This window comes from Oreochromis niloticus, linkage group LG22, assembly GCF_001858045.2.
Source record: "Oreochromis niloticus isolate F11D_XX linkage group LG22, O_niloticus_UMD_NMBU, whole genome shotgun sequence".
Lineage (NCBI taxonomy): Eukaryota > Metazoa > Chordata > Actinopteri > Cichliformes > Cichlidae > Oreochromis > Oreochromis niloticus.
Window position 1 is genome coordinate 37,232,571 of NC_031985.2, and position 17,249 is coordinate 37,249,819.

At 40.1% G+C, this 17,249-nt stretch overlaps 2 protein-coding genes across 3 annotated transcripts; both read right to left on the bottom strand.

Moving 5' to 3' along the window:
* Positions 1 to 763: 763 nt before the first annotated feature.
* LOC109199658 (ATP-dependent DNA helicase PIF1-like) lies at positions 764 to 4,778 on the bottom strand. 2 transcript variants are annotated; one of them, XM_019354984.2, is made up of 3 exons: positions 2,339 to 4,740; positions 2,039 to 2,146; positions 765 to 828 (listed from the first exon to the last, which is right to left on the bottom strand). In XM_019354984.2, the coding sequence occupies exons 1-2, from the start codon at positions 4,220 to 4,222 to the stop codon at positions 2,057 to 2,059; spliced, it is 1,974 nt and encodes a 657-aa protein (XP_019210529.2). In that variant the 5' UTR covers positions 4,223 to 4,740; the 3' UTR covers positions 765 to 828; positions 2,039 to 2,056. The 2 variants fall into 2 exon arrangements, with proteins under 2 accessions (XP_019210528.2, XP_019210529.2); XM_019354983.2 differs by having other exon boundaries at positions 764 to 828; positions 2,039 to 4,778.
* Positions 4,779 to 4,837: 59 nt separating this feature from the next.
* On the bottom strand, positions 4,838 to 12,140 carry LOC102075737 (uncharacterized). Its single transcript, XM_025902619.1, has 3 exons — positions 11,420 to 12,140; positions 10,642 to 10,670; positions 4,838 to 10,205 (listed from the first exon to the last, which is right to left on the bottom strand). The coding sequence occupies exon 3, from the start codon at positions 9,320 to 9,322 to the stop codon at positions 8,312 to 8,314; it is 1,011 nt and encodes a 336-aa protein (XP_025758404.1). The 5' UTR covers positions 9,323 to 10,205; positions 10,642 to 10,670; positions 11,420 to 12,140; the 3' UTR covers positions 4,838 to 8,311.
* Positions 12,141 to 17,249: the final 5,109 nt, after the last annotated feature.

Sequence of the window (17,249 nt, forward strand, 5' to 3'; positions counted from 1 at the left end):
CTCATCATAATCATTCTGTTAACACTGTTTTTTAACACTGTTGTGTTGCTGTTCAGCAGATTTAAAAAGATTCGTTCTTATGATTGCAGAATTCCCACAGTTAATTCAACATTTAAACAAAATAAAATATGTTAAATAAATAAAGGTTTGCTCTGTGATGAAATATTAATAAGCATACACTGTACAGAGCACTAACAATGAAAACAATCCTTTAGCCTGTTGATCAGAGAGAGGCAGTCATTATGTCCATTTGAACCTGTAATCAAAGAGTACAATGAAACTATAAAGTCCCATATGATCTCATCATATCCAGTGACTTCAGAGTGGATCCTCCCTGTCATCCGGCCAGTGTTTGATGTGTGCAAGCAGCACAGAGCAGGATAGTGAGGACTTTAAAAGAAGAGCAGAAAACAGGAACATATGTAGTTGTAAATGTAAATATCAGTGATACTTGTCTTGTCAAAGGGAATAAAATGATGAAAATGTTAACTTACACACTCATTTAGGGAGGATCTTGACACTGCACAGAGGAGGCACAGTCAGTCTGGCAATGATGGTGATCTCCAGGGATGTTTTCCTGCAGCAACAGTCCTGCCAACTGGCCATATGATCCAGAGTAGTTGTTTGTAATGAACAGAAGGTGTATATGTTAGGTAGTGTGCACTTAGAGCTGGTCCTAAGAAACAAATACATCCTGTAATAAACTGAATACCTTTAGTAGTGCTGCTGCAAATATAAAGCCTTCTATCATGTGTGGTTTCAAAGAAGGTGTTTTGAAGGCTCAGTCACAGAAACTGTGCAGTCTGTTCAGTCCTGAGTGTCTCAGCTCTGAAGGGGATGGATAACAGAGGGAAACACCTGAGTACAGACATTACAATACACTCAAATAACACTCCTAAGGTCAAGTGAAACACAATTAAAACACTTTACAAAGAATTAATACATGTTTTCATGAAAATAATGTCATTAACCCTTTTTGTTGTGAGTAAATCTCACCGACTGCTTGTGGACAACCTAGATGGAGGACTTAACACAGAATCTCTCCTGTGCTCCAGATGTGAAGTCTCACTCTCTGATCGTACGGCGAAGATGGTGATAATGAAGCCTCTCTGATCTGTGGCATTACAGTTTCTGGCTGCTATGTGCTTCACACTGTTGGATTTTACATGTGAAGCTTGTGTCTCTCTTAACAAAAAAACCTAAAACCTAACAACCTCCTACCGCACCCCGCACCCCCCCCCCACTCCCCTCAACTCCCCAGCCTCACACCATCCAATGTCTATACAAATGTAAGGTATCAGCTGGTAACAAAAAGCAAGTGTAACATATGTAGTACATATGTGACACTGCTGAACATTTCTGGCCAGAAATGTGCAGTTATCAGCCCAGACCCAGACCCACCTGATAAATGCACCGGCTGAAACATGATAAAAGCTCATAAAAATTATGTTTCATCGAATGATTTGTCCAAAAATATAATAATATACTTTTGAAAAAGTTTCAAGATTATAACAAACCGAAATCAATAACATTTTGTAAATAGTATTTCAAAATAGAGGCACAGATAAACTGGCTTAACTGTCATTATTGCTGTAATTAGGTTTGTCTTTTTCTTTCTTTTTTTAAAAAAAAAGCAACCGTTAGTCTGTGTTGTTCTCTCAGAAACAATGAAGAAGCTGTTGAACATTTATGTGTTGTGTGGGCAATCCTCTGGTCCACCCTCCCTCCCTCCCAGCCACAGTGAGACTGGGGCAGCCTGGCAGGATTTTGAAGCCTGGCTGCAGAGAGGATATGCCTACACTGTTCGTTTTAAACTGCTATATTTGATTTTTCTGACATTCATAGATTATTGATTTTTAGATTTTCTGTAATACATAAAATTGTCATATTTTACTGATATCATTACTTAATTCATTTAATTGTATTTTAGGTAAAAGAATTCAAACATTATACTGCAATGCAGGGCGTTTTTTCTTAAGTCAATTTTTAAATATCGCTCTACTTTCTTAAGTCATTCAGAAATATAAAAACTACTTACTGTATTCAAAGATCTAGATCATGAATCATCACAGGACAATACACAGTATACAGGGTCATGGTAACTATGGTAGGTCTTCATGACTCCAGAATGGAGACATCGCTCTGGCTGAGAAATGAAAATAAGGTCAAGCAGTGTGTTCTTCTCTGTGGTAGGGGCAGTGATGACCTGTGCGTATCCCCTAGACTCAAACAGCTCCAGGATTGGTTTGTTTGCACTGGATAAAACATTCTCATTAAAATCACCACACACTATGATGGGATGACAGTCCATGATCTCTAATGAGTCTAATAGGCTTACCAGGTTTTTCAGGAATGGCCTCAAAGTGTAGTCTGGAGGTCTGTACACAACTGCAATCAGAGCACTGACTGGTGCTTCAACCTTTAAAGCCAGAAATTCAAGGTCAGTTACATTATGGATGTACTGTTTTTCATGCACTTGAATGTCACTTTTCACATAAACAGCAACTCCACCACCACTTCTGTTTGCCATCTGGGGAAAGTTTGTGTAGGACAGGTGTCTGTTGCGTTTGAACAAATTGTAATTTTCCAAGTGGAGACTCTCTGCGACAAAAGAGCCCCGCAGGTGTGTTTCTGTTAGGCACAAAACATCTGCTAGACACAATTCATGGTGACTCTTGATGTCATTAATGTGAGCTGGCAGTCCCTCTGTATTATGATGAACAATGGTGAAAACCTCTGACCTGCTCAGTGTTTGTCTCACGTGTAGAAGAGGCATCATGTCATCAAGGTTGGCTTGTCTCATGTTCTCAAGCGCTGCAGTGATTTCTGGGTTGGTGAATATTTTTTTCTCCTCCATATCAAGAAGATACAGTCCACTGAGAGACGTCACTCTACTGACAGCTACGTAGGCCATGCCGGGCTCAAAAATGCTCTTAAGAGAGACAACAGCTGATGTGGTTGTCATACCCTGTACCTTATGTATTGTACATGCAAAGGCCAGCTTCACTGGGAACTGTCTTCGTACCACTCCTTTCTGCTTTAGATTCTCCTCTGCTCTCTCAATGTACACCATGCCGTCTGCTGGTGTGCGGTTATTCTTTCCAGATGTCTCATTATCCATTTGAAGTCCAAGCTTGATGATGTGTTGGTCATTTTCAGAGTAAACTACTCTAAGTAGTTTTCCAAACGCTCCATTAACCAAACCATTTTGTATGTCAATGTTTCTGGTGAGCATGACACGAGCTCCTTCTGCAACTTTCAGTGTGTCTGGTAACTCGTTTTTACCTCCTTTCAATGGTCTGTCTTGAAGTGCCATTCTGCCAGTTCTAGGATCCTTTCTATAATCATCTGCATGGATGTCAATGATATGAGTATGGAGCAGACCCAGTGTTGCAGAGTTGTGTGCATCCACTTCTTTATTAGTTGCAAAAATGTGCAACGCATCAGTCGGACAAAGGGCTGGTTCAGTTATGGCCTGTGACAACAAATTTCTATCTGCTTCGCAAAGCTCATCCAACTTTCCTTTCACACGGATTCTGTTCAGCATCTCAGCAAAGACAACATCATCTTTCTGACGCATAATCTCAGTCAGAGTGATCATCTGAAAATGCTCCCGCCACAGGTCGATCTCGGACGGGTCGTGCACACAGAGAGGTTTAGACTGTCGCACTGGGGGTAGCTGATAGAAGTCTCCAACAGCAATGACTGACATGCCTCCAAAGGGTCTCCGACTCCCTTTGATCTGTTTGAGTCTTGCATCTACATATGCAAAGAGATGTCTTGACACCATAGACACTTCGTCAATGATGATTATTTCAGCATTCAAAAGTTCTGATCTGACTTCATCCAGCTGATTGCCAAGTCCCTGAATAGGAGGTTTTAAGCTTCTAGGGAGCTTGAGAAGAGAATGCAGTGTTGTTCCAGAAATGTTAAAAGCTGCAGTCCCAGTGAAAGCAGTTAACAGGACAGTGGGTTTTGATATGTCAACGTCGTCTGCATATCTGGGCACTTTGCTCAGTATCTTAGATGCTTCTGAGTAGATGCATTTGATAAGATGTGATTTTCCTGTTCCAGCACCACCATTAATATAAAAGAAAAACTGCTCTGGATTTAGAGCACAGACTCTTTTAATGCACCAGTCTCTAACTGCATAAAATATGCAGGCTTGCTTCTTATTCAGATTCTGAAACATCTGACGTAACATCTTCCTGTTCATTTTCATTGTCTCGCTCTCTTTCTTGTTCAACAAGTGGCAACCTTACGAGATCTGATTCAGGTGCCAGATTACACCATTCGTCAGTCACACCTCTGTTCAGCTCATATTCCTCAACAGCGCTCTCGATCTCCTCACTGTTTTTCTCATATTTTTCTCTGTTTCTTTTGACAATGTGTTGCACGTACTCAAGACGGTCAGTACCTGGTAGCTGTACACAGCCAGCACCATAGAAAGCCTGATAGGTTGGCAAAGATGGTGTTTTCAGTTCGTGGTCTGAACGATGAGGAAGGTACAGTTTAAGCAGTCTTCCGTAATATTGCTCTGGATGTTTTTCTTGTGAGCAGCGGTGAAATCTGATGATAGCAGGCTTATCGTTTTTGTGCCTTTGCACAAATCCCATCTCATTGAGAAGGGGCAAAACATCTTTACCTTTTGTCTGTTGGCCATAGACAATCCTGCAAGTAGCAGCAAAGTCTGCCATGCACATCTCCTCATACTCTGGTGTTTCAGGTCTGGCTTTGTATTTGTCATTCAAAGATGTCATCCAAACATTGGAAGACTCAGATGTTGTGTTGTCCAGAACTGACAGGGGACGACTCATTTTCACAGGATTATCGTCAGTTGGTATGAATATTACAGCACGTGAACATTGCTTCATGTGAAGACCACATGCACGAGCAACACACTCCTGTGCACTGATCTCTCGCTTCTTTGAATATGCCTGCATGACGGCTCTCATTTCATCGCACTCATTTACACTGTCCTTATGGGAGTTCTCAATGACAGTTTTCAGGTACTCAGACAGCCCGCCCTCTTTTTTTGATATATATTTCATTAAATAATTTGCTGCGCCGAAAGCATCTAGAACAAAGCTTATGTCGATATTACTGTTCCAGGCTTCAAGCAGATGTGGATTATAGCCGTTTATCCAAGAGTCTTTTGGATCACGCTTTAGTATGATCGTACTCCTTGTGGTCATTTTATTCAGGTATCTCTCATATTCTGCTTGCGTCAGCTTGCATCTTGCCAAGAGCTGCTCTAAACTCATGGAAGCAGTTTCAGGTTCATTCAGTAGCTGGTTCAGTGGTCTGAGCTTGTTCTTTGCTGTTTCTACCTCCAGTTCATCATCCTCACTGGGTCTTGTGATCATTGTCTCATTGCAGGGTGGTTTGGGAAAACCAAAACGGCACCCGGAGCTTAAACTCCTAAAGCACGTCTTTGTGTGGTTCTTACTGTGTTTTTGCACTTCTGTTACTTTCTTGTACAGTTCAGGTTGTTTATGTGGATCAGGCAGCTGAGCTGTGATGTATTTGTTTATAAAATCAACAACAGTTTGATCATCATCCTCCTCAAACACAGGAGCACCTTCTACCCACAGGAGGCAGTGTATGTGTGGGCTTCCTCTGTGCTGAAACTCGACTCTGTAAAAGTAGTCAATAACTTTGCCAAGTGGCTCTGCAGGAGATAAGAGTAAATCTCTGAATAATGCTTCAACTCTCTTGTCAAACATGCGCATTGTTGTGACAGGATTGCTTCTCAGGATGTCACACTTTGCTGACCAGTCAAGCCCTTCAAAATTCACTTGTTCACCTTGCTGCCTTGTTATTGCCTCAATCACTTCAGGCCAGCGCATTTCAGCAGCTGAAAATGTGCAAAAGAACGTGGGAGTTCCCAACTGTCTGATCATGGCAAAAAGATCTCTTGTTGTTTTCTCCCAATAGGCTGGGGTTCCTCTCAGAGGCTGCATGAATCTCACTGCATCTTTATTTCGCACCAGCTTCTCCACCTCATGTTTATCTTGTAACATGCCCGAGGTTATTTTTCTCCCATCTCTGGTCAAAGGCTTTGCCTTTCTTAACTGTATTGTCATGCTGGAAGTAGCCAAATGTATTTCAGTCACAAACTGTGCAAAGAACAAATAGTTTGTGTCTTTGGCAAAACGATCATCAGTGCAGAAAAGTCTTGATTTGAAATACCCACTGGGGGATACTTTGATCAGCCTTCTTTCATCCAGTGTGTTTTGACCTGTAGGAAACTGCACAGGGAAGGCCATGGCCTCCAGTTTAGGTGTTCTGAAAAAACTTATTGGATTGTTTCTCTCTGCAGGAGCAACAGAGTAGATTCCTTCACTGAAACATAATATCTCCTCAGCCACATCAGGGGGCTGCAAACAGGACTCCAGTGCAAAACCACCATTAGTCAGTCCATCTGCTTGGTCTGAATCATCTCTCATCTGCTCATGTGGTTGTTCACCATCACAAGGTAACATGTCAATATTCTGTTCATTTTTATTTTGTGCTTCACATAGTGCATTTTTCTCACAGCTGTCAATTTCCATTAAATCAGCCTCATCATAATCGTCCTCATTCATGTTTTCATCATCATCATCCTCATCATCTTCATCAGGAAGTGTTGGATCACACAGCTCAGCATCATCTCTGATGCTCACATCCTTATACTGTGGATGAATCTGCTTGAGTTTATGCAGTGCTTGCACAAGTTTAGACCAGCTTACAGTCTGAAACAGCTGATGACCTTTGTAAGACAAGCGTCTCTTCAATTTTACTCTCATCACCTGAGAATTAATTCTCAATCGAGGTAGTGCTTCAACAGTTTCCTGTACCTCTGATGGGACACAGACCACATTTCCTCTAATTGCTCTCTGTCTGCCTTTGGGAAGAGGAATGATCTTGGCAAATGGTATGCACTTGGCTATGAGATGTCTCTCCAGTATGTTGAGATCAGACAGTTCAGGTGGAATATCAGCAAGCTCCAGTTTATTGGCAACAGCAAGTGCTGGCATGGATCCATTTTTAAGATGAGTGTGGCAGGTGTGACAAATCCACTCTCTCTTTCTCTCATCAGGCACTTTGCACTGCTCATTTCTGCAGTTTTCATCACAAACATGAACATACTTTCCTGTCAAACATGTTGCAACCACTTGTGGGTTTTTGACATAATTTGACCTTGTGCAGGGTCGCACTTGGTTTGGAAATGAAGCCTTGAAACATACAGTACATGGGTATGATGGTCCAACTTTGATTTGTGATTTGAACACAGATATGGCCTCGTTGATCACACTGTTGTCACTCTCTTGGGTTTGTCTGTTCACCCATCTGTATTTCCTTTTTATTTTCATTGCACATCTCATGTTGTGCATAATCCTGAATGCAAGATTACTTTGACACCTGTCTCGCATTAGTTGTTTCATTAGTTGTCTGTGTCTTACTCTGAAGGTGTTGTCATTTGCATACCGCCGAGTAACTCGAGATCTCTGTCTCTCTCTGAATTCTGGGCTTTCTTGATACCTTTTAGTGATGTAGTTTTTTTGTTTTTTTCTAAATTCAGCATCGTCACAATAGCGTCTTTTAATATATTGTTGTTGTTTCTTTCTAACTGTAGCATTCTCAGAAAAACGTGTTTTAACATATTGTTTTTGTTTCTTTCTGAATTCATCATTTTCACAGTAACGTCTTCTAATATATCGCTGTTGTTTCTGTCTGAATTCATCATTCTCACAATAACGTCTTTTCATATATTGTTTTTTCTGTCTAACTTCAGGATTGTTTTTGTATGCCTCGCTTGTGCAAGATTTTTTCTTTTCTTTGTAATCTTTATTTGAAGCATACTTTTGTCGTTCTTTCCTTTTTTGGTTTTCTTTTCTCTGATTTCTGGGTTTCTCTGATGCCATTAATCTTCTTTTCATTTTGTGCCTTTGTTGTTTATTAACTTTTTTCAGTTTTTGTAAAACTATATCAGAAAGATCACAGGCAGCAACATTTTTTATTGCAGCATTTGATTGACATGAAAAAGCATCATTCGATGGAAAGAAATTTAATTCACTGCATAGTTCTTCAGTTGGTATATTAGGTTGATTCTGATCTTCATATGATGTGAACTGAGTCATGTGGTCTTCTTTTTGTTTCACCGGTGGCATACAAATGGACATCTGACAAAAGATGTTCTCAGTCAGATCAGTGGTTGTGTTTCTCCTTGGAGTAGAGGAGTTTGCTTCATCAACAGTTTTATCAGAGTGAGTAGGTGCCACAGCAGTGGCAGCTGTTGGTCTGCAGACTGTGTCTGTGATAGTATCACTCAGGTGACTGTGCTCATACTGTAGAACTGCACAGGCTTCAGCTCATAGTTACAAGAGGGTGATATCTCCATCATTTGATAAGAATCTTGTAGCCTCTTAATCATGTCACTGAGGAGTGTGAATTTCAGCATCACAGCTGTACCACGATTACGTGACAGTAGTGGTAGAGGAAGACCACTGGGTGTTCTGGAGTGTGGATCAAAGAAACCATATTTGCCTGATGTGGATCTGAACACTGCGATACACAATCCACTCATAATCAGTAAGGCATACTGCACATCTGACAACAGGCAGCTCAGTCCTGCTTCTAAGCTGAGAAAGGTATCTACTGCTTCCTCTGGAGGTTCTTCAAATGTCCCATACCGGGAAGGCTGTGTCATGTCGACATGATACATAGACCTGCGAGCATCAACTTTGTCTGGCAGCTCATCGGTTGCCAAATGAATATTTTTAGGAAATCTTTTCTTGGCCTCTTTGTACATCATATCACCTTTATCCAAGACCAGATTAAGGTCAGCTGTAGTCATGTTTTCATTCTCATGAAGGAATGCAAGAAATGTGAGTGAGTTACATGTGCACTGCTTGTTTCTGGAGTCTCCATATTTAGGATGAGCCTGGCTGTGAGATGCACAGACATGTGTAACAGAGGGCTGGTTTTCAAGCTTCACTCTTTCTGCATGAGATGGTCCTGCCACATCACTGTGACGGCCTCTTTTCACAAAATCAGCATAACCCACCTGTGGGGCACTTGACACCTCATGTTGTTCATTAAATTCATGCTGCAGTCCACTCTTTACAGCATCAGCATAGGATACCTGTTGTACACTTGCAGGAACATGTTGACCTGCCTGTTTAACACTGTCAGCATTGGTCTTTGCAGACACACTGTCTTCTGTAGAGCACTGAGGAAAATCACACTCAGCTTGTTCACATGTTGGTACACTGTGAAACTCATGGAACTTCTTCCAGCGTTGTTTTGCAGCTTGTGACTTTTTCTGCTTTTTTGGCATTTTTACACACCTTTAAGTGTTTCTGTTAGTCTTTAGAAAATATGTTTATAAAATAAGAGTGGTACACAGCAGGGATGTTGTCTTTGTCTTTATATTTCAGTTTTTATTTCTCAGAAACAGTTGTGTTTGTTTGACAGTTTGTTCTTCAGTCGAGAGAATATTATGCGCTCTCTTTATTGGCTTGGCACAACTTAGCAGCAAGCGCAAAGTGAAAAACAGGTAGAGAGAAAATCTAGAAGAGAGAACAGGCAGAGCAGAAGAGACACGGCTGGGAAATCACAATCAAACCGTGAATTAGAGTTTTCTTTGTTTGTTCAGTTTGTTCTCAGGTAGAGGCAATATATGCACTCTTTATTGCTTTAATGGCTTGGCATTTTTCAGCAGCAAGCCAAGAGTGAAAAACAGGTAGAGAGAAAATTTAGAAGAGAGAACAGGCAGAGCAGGAGAGACACGGCTTGGAAATCACAATCAAACCGTGAATTATAGTTTTCTTTGTTTGTTCAGTTTGTTCTCAGGTTGAGGCAAAATATGCACTCTTTATTGCTTTATTGGCTTGCCATTATTCAGCAGCAAGCCAGGAGTGAAAAACAGGTAGAGAGAAAATTTAGCAGAGAGAACAGACAGAGCAGGAAAGACACGGCTGGGAAATCCCAATTAAACCGTGAATTAGAGTTCCTTCGAACTCTAAAATTAGAGACGCGGCTTTGAAATCAAACCGCAATAAGATTCTTGGTTTGGCAAAATTTCTCACAAACCACAGGGTGAAATACAGATGGAAAGAAGGCAGAGACAACAGGTGGAGCAGGACAGAGGATAGAGGGGTTGGGGGGTTGGGATGTGAGAGAGAAGACTGGAGATCTGGTCCTTGTTCTTCTTCTGCACACTGTGAACAAAAAACAAGAAAAAAATAATAATTTTATTAAAATGATATTACATGGTAATTGTATGAATTAATTGTGACTACTGAAAAAGGACAAAACAAATATTCAAGGTAAACTGTTGTCGGCTGCCATGTGCAAAAAGTTGCATAATTGGGCACTTTTTAAAAGAATAAATATTTAATTAAATTCAGCAATAATATTTTTAAATACAAATATGAATGAGTGAATCATTAACTAATCACATGTAGTGTAACTACAAAAATGTATGATAAAAATATTTTAGCCCAATTGTTAAGCTGCACTTATGTGTATTTATTATAAAATTGTGTTTAAAAGGTCTAGTTTGAACGAAAGTTTGAACCCATCACTTTATAGCTTATATTAGTCAGATTATTTTTTTATTTTGGTCTACTTCTCTTACAGTATGTGCACACCTACCAGGCAAAGCACAGATGTGAGTCAAGTTCCTGAAAGTGTAAGACGAGAAATATGCTAGTTGTCTGTACAGTGTTATCAGACTAACAGAAATACAAAGCCCACACGACATGATATACTGAACTTATAGTCAGCAGGGTAATTATAGAGTAATATAGCACACCAGCTGACACAGCAGCCATTTTATAATTCAAACTAATTAACTTAAGTATTTCCACTTACGTAAGGCTACTGTTAGACTGTTACTAGCCTTAGCATTGCTGCTAGTGCTAGCATTCCTGCTAGCGTTAGCACTTCAGTTAGTGTTAGCACTGCAGCTAGCGTTAGCATTGTAGCTAGCGTTAGCATTGTACTAGCGTTAGCATTGCAGCTAAAGTTAGAACTGCTACTAGCGCTAGCACTTTTACTATTAAAACTGAGCCACAATGGCAATAATAAAGCTCATTTGTTACTTTTGTCTCACTGACCGCCAATAAATATCACGGGAATATCACAGGAATATTCTTTTTGTCAGTTAACAACTGCTAAGGCTAGTGTTAGCATTGTTGCTAGCGTTAGCATTGTTGCTAGCGTTAGCATTGTTGCTAGCATTAGCACTGCTGCTAACAACAAAACGTCATAAACCCATATAAATAATAGCGAAGGTTATTCTTTTTTTTTGCTTTCTTTATTCTTTGAACTCTGTTGAACTTTAAAAAGCCTTGTTATGTGAGTTTAAGTGTCAAACATGTATGTTTTTACCATCATAAAAACAGTGGACTACTGAGTATATTGTACTTACCACAGCAGAGAGCAAGCGGAATGACGACAGTTGGTGCAGTGATTGGTTAAAGACCGATGAGGCGTTCAGGTGGTGCTTGGAAATTTGAGCATCAGTTTGAACAGCAAGATTGAGCATATACATTTCTCTGTCATAGAGAGACAGAGAAAAAAAATACACAAGACTCATCACCATACAAATTGGTACTTTTTGCCTGAGAATAAGCGAATAAGTGACATACAGAGAAAGAGGGCAACTGGCATTAAACGAGCAAATAAAAAGTATTTAACCTTGAACTGTTTTGTGGGTTTTATTTTAAGACTACTTTGAGTGTATTTGTGGGGAGATAAACTATACAGACTAAAAACAGAGACATTAAATGAGATTAGATTAGTTAAAATGTGGGAAAATCTACTGCAGACAGGTAAATGCTGTGAGCTTTAATTATCCAGTCAGAAAAGATTATTTTAAAGTCATCAACTGATTCCAACTGCCCAGATTTGAAAAACCTGTGTGCAGAAGACAAGTCCACCAATACACAATCAGCTTGAATTTAACAGGCCAATGAGAATGCTCTATTCAGTTGGCCTATACTAACTACTGACAAACTATTAATCTGCGGCAAAACCCTGTCAAATCTGTCTTATTGTACCTATTGAAAAAGTTAATCTTACTACAACTGCTTAGATGCAACAGACATTTTTAGGTTTAACCTTGGCAGAGTGAGAGACATAGCTCGTTAGGCAGGCAGGTGTGAGCCTGGTTGCTATAGTGACTGCACCCAATGGCTCCATACACACGAACACAGACATGCACCTCACTTTTGCTGCTTAAAATGAACAGAAAAGTCAGGCCCAAACAAATTGTTCCCAAATGAAAAGTACAGGTCCTATTGACGAAATTCTTTCACCGTGAGCGGCAGCAATGTCCAGTCTACCTAATTCTCAGTTTTCATGCCTGTGGAGTTTATTATATGGACGTGGTGACAGTGTAAAGACAGCCTGCTCTTCTGATTTTCAAAGGAACTTTCTGAGCCATTTTAACATTGGAGTCTATGGAGGAGTTGGAGGGAGGAGGCTGTGCTTTGGTGACATTTATGAAAGAACCATAACACCTAGCACAATAGTAAACACATTGGATGAAAGAGGACAGCGATGGCTACGTTTTGAGGGTAAAATCATACCTGTAGAGCAAACGCTGCGGACACAGCAGCAGTTTTAAAAAATATTTTAAGATTAATTTTGTCGCTCCTCTCACTCTAGCAGTTGAGCTGTCTCACTCTAGCCCCAACATTCCGTCCCATACACACCCATTATAAACTCTGAAACGACTGAAAAAACATCATGAAACTTAAACTGGAACTGAAGAAAAAGTATAACAGATATTGAAAAGATAAATACAAGTTGAATAGTTGAATGTCTTGTCTTCGTTTTAAAGTTTGAATGGTGGCTCTATGTCAATGTATGTAGAAGTAGATACAGTTTAAAGAGGAGTAAGTTGAAGGAGAATTTGAAGGGTCTCCCCATTGAAATACATGGGAAATTTTTGTTGAAAAAAGTTGAATAATTTTAAAAATATAAATGTTATAAATGAGAAAAATACAAGCAGTCATGTCCAAAAGAAGAGGAATCTAACGGTGTTTGAATGGTTTTTCTAAGTTGAACGGTTTTGAAGGAGAGAGTGCAAAAAATGTACGGAAGATGATATAATAATAAAGATTACAACAACAATACTGTGAATGCTTTTACAAGCATTCACACTAATAATAATAAAGATTACAACAACAATACTGTGAATGCTTTTACAAGCATTCACACTAATAACTAGAAAAATTTGCATTTCCTGCGAAAATGCTGTGTGGATGCCTTAACGCTGAAGCTGTCTGCTGAAAAGCTGAAAAAGATGAAGTTACAAAAAGTTGTATGGTGGTGAAAAAAGAATCTCACCCTGAGCAGGATTCGAACCTGGACCTCCTGGGCACAAAGCGGCTACTCATCTCACTGTGCCAAATTCACTCTCACAAGGTAAGAGATGGAGAGACTGACAATTATGGTGAAATGAGCAGAAACTGCTGAGAATTGCGCTGATAAGAGGTGAAATGGTTGAAAATTTTGCAGAAAAGAGGTGAATCAGCAGAATTTCTGCAGAAAAGAGGCAAAGAAGCAGAACGTTGCGCTGAATAGAGGTGAATCAGCAGAATTTCTGCTGAAAAGAGGCAAAACAACCTGTTTCTGCTCAAATTCACCAATCAGAGGTACTGCCTCTGTCTGCTTCATCAGGTGGGTACTTGTATGTATTTCTGCCATGGAGCGTTAACAAGAATCTGAGGTCCATATTAGAAAAGCTGCTAAAATCATAAAACTTGCGCTGAAAAGAGATGAATCAGCAGAGTCTCTGCTGAAAAGAGTTTTTTTTTTCTGAAAACAGCCAAAAAAGCTGGAATTTGTGCTGAAAAGGGGTAGAAAAAAAATGAAAATTTTGCTGAAAAGGGGTGAAGAAGCTAAAGCATACCAAATCAAAGTATTTGTGCCAAAACATAGTGTTTCTGCCATATTGTGGTACTACTACATTACAACATGAATACGGATTAAAGATGAAAGAAACTGGCAACAAATTCCTCCACTACAAACCAGTCTGATACCACTTCTTTGCAGTGTTCACGTTTACTAAGGCACTACCCAAAAGGCGCCACAAGAGGGCACTCCAACACAAGAGATGACCTATGTACACTGATGCACTTAGTAACAGTCAGCCTCCTTGAATTGGCAGAAATACTGTGATTTAGTAGTAATACTATAACATAACAGATATACTGTGATGTTGCAGACATAGTATGTTTTTGCACTACTCATTTGTAGTGAAAAAAAATTAGCAATATAAATTACAGGTCTGTGATAGTGTATAAATTTGTAGTGAAAAAAAAAATGTTGACTAAGGTGGGATTGAACCCACGACCTTGGAGCTGCAGAGCCATGTCATTACTGATTGCGCCACCTGGAAAGGGGGCGGGTGGCTGAAAAACAACGACATCAGCAATCAGAAATAGATCGCGATGAGAGGCGAAAAGCGCCGTTTTTTGGAGTTACAAAACGTTGTGTAACTCAAAAACTAGGAGGGCTAGCAGCATAATTCTTGTACTGGGTCAATCAGCGGACTTTGGTGTACTTTGACTGCGATTTTCATGGCTCTTTGTAGCTCCGTCGCGGAGATATGACGAGAGAAGAAACGGGTTCATTTTCGGCGTTTAAAAACTGAGAGGAGGACAGATTTCCACCCCTCAAACAAACGTAATTCATTGCTCAACGGTAAGATAATTGTAAAAACTGCTTCCACTGTGAGTGTCAGCAGTGTCTGAAGATATATTGGCACAAGCCTCATGTCCTAACTTTGCTTTGTTAAAGAGATATGACGATTTGAAAATGCCTCTCATTAGAGAAATCCAGTGCTGATTTTGAACAGACTCTCCATTGAAAGTCAATGGAGCGTTTTCAGATCTTGTGTTGGTCTGAGGCGATTTGATAAAAATCTGTAACTTCCACAACAGTGATAGTGACGTTTTCTGAAAGCCAGCAAAAATACCTACGTTTTGATGTATAATTTGTGGGGGTTGAGTGGAAATTGAGCGAGTAGCAAGAAGTTGTTTAGACATGAAGAGAAAATTCAGAACAGACCAGCACTCACTCTGACTTAATTGCATAGCAACCATAGCAACGCATGTATTTTCTGAAAAAAATCACAATTTTGCAACTGAAAACTTAAAGAGAGATAAGATTAAAATGGTAGAAGATCTGAAAAAGCTGAATCAGACAGAAATAGCCCAATAAGTTGAGAACATTTTAAAGTTTGAATGGAGTTTCTAGGTGAAAGTATGATTGTGTGGATGATTATTGTGTGGATGCTTAAAGCATCCACACAATAAAGAGAAACAAGAACTCAATAGTGTGGAAGCCCTTTTAGGGCATCCACACAACAAGACAGCAGCTCCACTGCAGAGGAGCCCTGAAACAGCAGCTAGGCAGGCGTCTCAACTTTTCACTTAAAATCAGGCGACTGGTCACTGAAGTTATATTTGCCCTTTTGTTTGTAGGGTTTGATTGCTGCTGCACCCTCTCAATCTCCTTAAATTTACAAATACTAGTAGCTATAATATAAGCGGCTTACCCCAAGACTGGAGGCGCTATACTGCATGGTGGACGCAATTCAAACGCTTCTCTCCACCACAGCTGGAGTAAAGAAAAGAGAAACGGCCGTGCTACAACGAGCCGCAGAAATATTACTACTAGTTCACTACTTCTGAGAGAAATCAGAGGTCAAACGGGAGCCTACCTGTAGCTGTCACACAGTCCAATCGTCTCGGTAAATTAATCTGTAACCATAGGCCAGCATTTACTGCTGTGTTGCGCCAGAAGCTCAGGAGGAATGAACCAACAAAAACCCGGCTTCCCTTTATACAGACAAACACCACCCTGTAATCAATGTGCAGGTGGGTTCCCAATTAGTCCAATCACGTGATGTAAGGAGCGAGTGCAGCAGAAAGAGAGAGAGAAGGTGAAGTGAGAAAGCGAACAACCAAGACAGAGAGACATGCGCAACCCATCCGGCCACAGTAGCATTTTCACTGTGGCTACAATTGGGCTTCTTGGTCAAAGGACACTGCGCTGTGCTGGCCCAAGTAAAATGACTCCAGTGGCAGCTCTTAAAGTGTGTGCGCTGGGGTGATGAAAACAAAGAAGATCACCTAAAAATGTTTGGTTTCTTTTTTTAAAGCTTCTGCTCTTTGTATTTGTTTATTTTACAAGAAATCTACAAAAAAAGTAAAGTTTTTGTTTTTTTGTGTGCGTAATAATTTGGAACAGTGCATTTTAAGTTTATTTATTTTTGAAAAACATACTGTTTTCATTGGGAGGTTTTTTCAGTAACATTTGAATTATACTCTAGTGGTTGATGACTATAAAATTATGCTGACTGTCATTTAAATAGACTAGTTAGGAAAATCAGAGAAAAATATCATTTGCATAATAATTTGGAACACGGTGTATATGTCACCCATCTTCAGTCATATGCACATTATAGATGCATAAATAATAAAATTTGTTGTAAATCTATTAAGAAGTTGGCAAAAAGGTTTGTACAACCTTGTGACAGTATAAAGTGTGTGAAACATGATACTTGATCTTGGTTTAGTCCATCTCCTAACAATCAATTGCAAGCATTCACAACCACAGACTGGTCTGCTTCACTGTTGTTTTATCCTCTCTCAGCAAATGTCAAGCACAGTGTTGGAGCTCACCACTCCAGGATTACAGACAACTTGACATTAACCAAACAACTGCAAATAATCTTTTAAATCTTACTTATTGACCCTTTTCTTTTGTTTAAAAATTTCAGGATGTGTGGTTCAGCCCTTGCAGAACTCATAGGCCAGCAACTGGATTTCTGGAGGAGTGTCTACGCAATGTCAGGAAAAGGCTTCGTTCTATCTTCGAAGGGAGATCTTAGAGGGAGATTCCCTCTTGCCACTTTTCCAAAGTGGGTCTGTGTCTCACGGTTAGCTCACTGCCTTAGCTGCCCAAGTGATGTCATCCCTCTTTAGCCACAGCCAGTGACTGGTCCTCTCAGCAGTGTTATCTAACTCGCTTATAGCCTGCCGTTGCATCTGTCCTCTGATTCCAATCCCATTAAGCAGTTTTGGTGTTGTACTGGCAACAAAGCCCCTGCACCCCACTTCCACCGGCACAACTTGATCTTCCAGCCTCTGTCCTTTGCCTCAGCAGCCAAGTTGGCATACCGCAGCTTCTTATGCTCAAATGCTTCTTTAATTGCATCCTCCCACGATACCGTCAGCTCAATG

Bases quoted from the DNA above. Each gene is read 5' to 3' on its own strand.
- LOC109199658 (XM_019354983.2), bottom strand. From the start codon at position 4,222: ATGAAAATGAACAGGAAGATGTTACGTCAGATGTTTCAGAATCTGAAT.
- LOC102075737 (XM_025902619.1), bottom strand. From the start codon at position 9,322: ATGCCAAAAAAGCAGAAAAAGTCACAAGCTGCAAAACAACGCTGGAAG.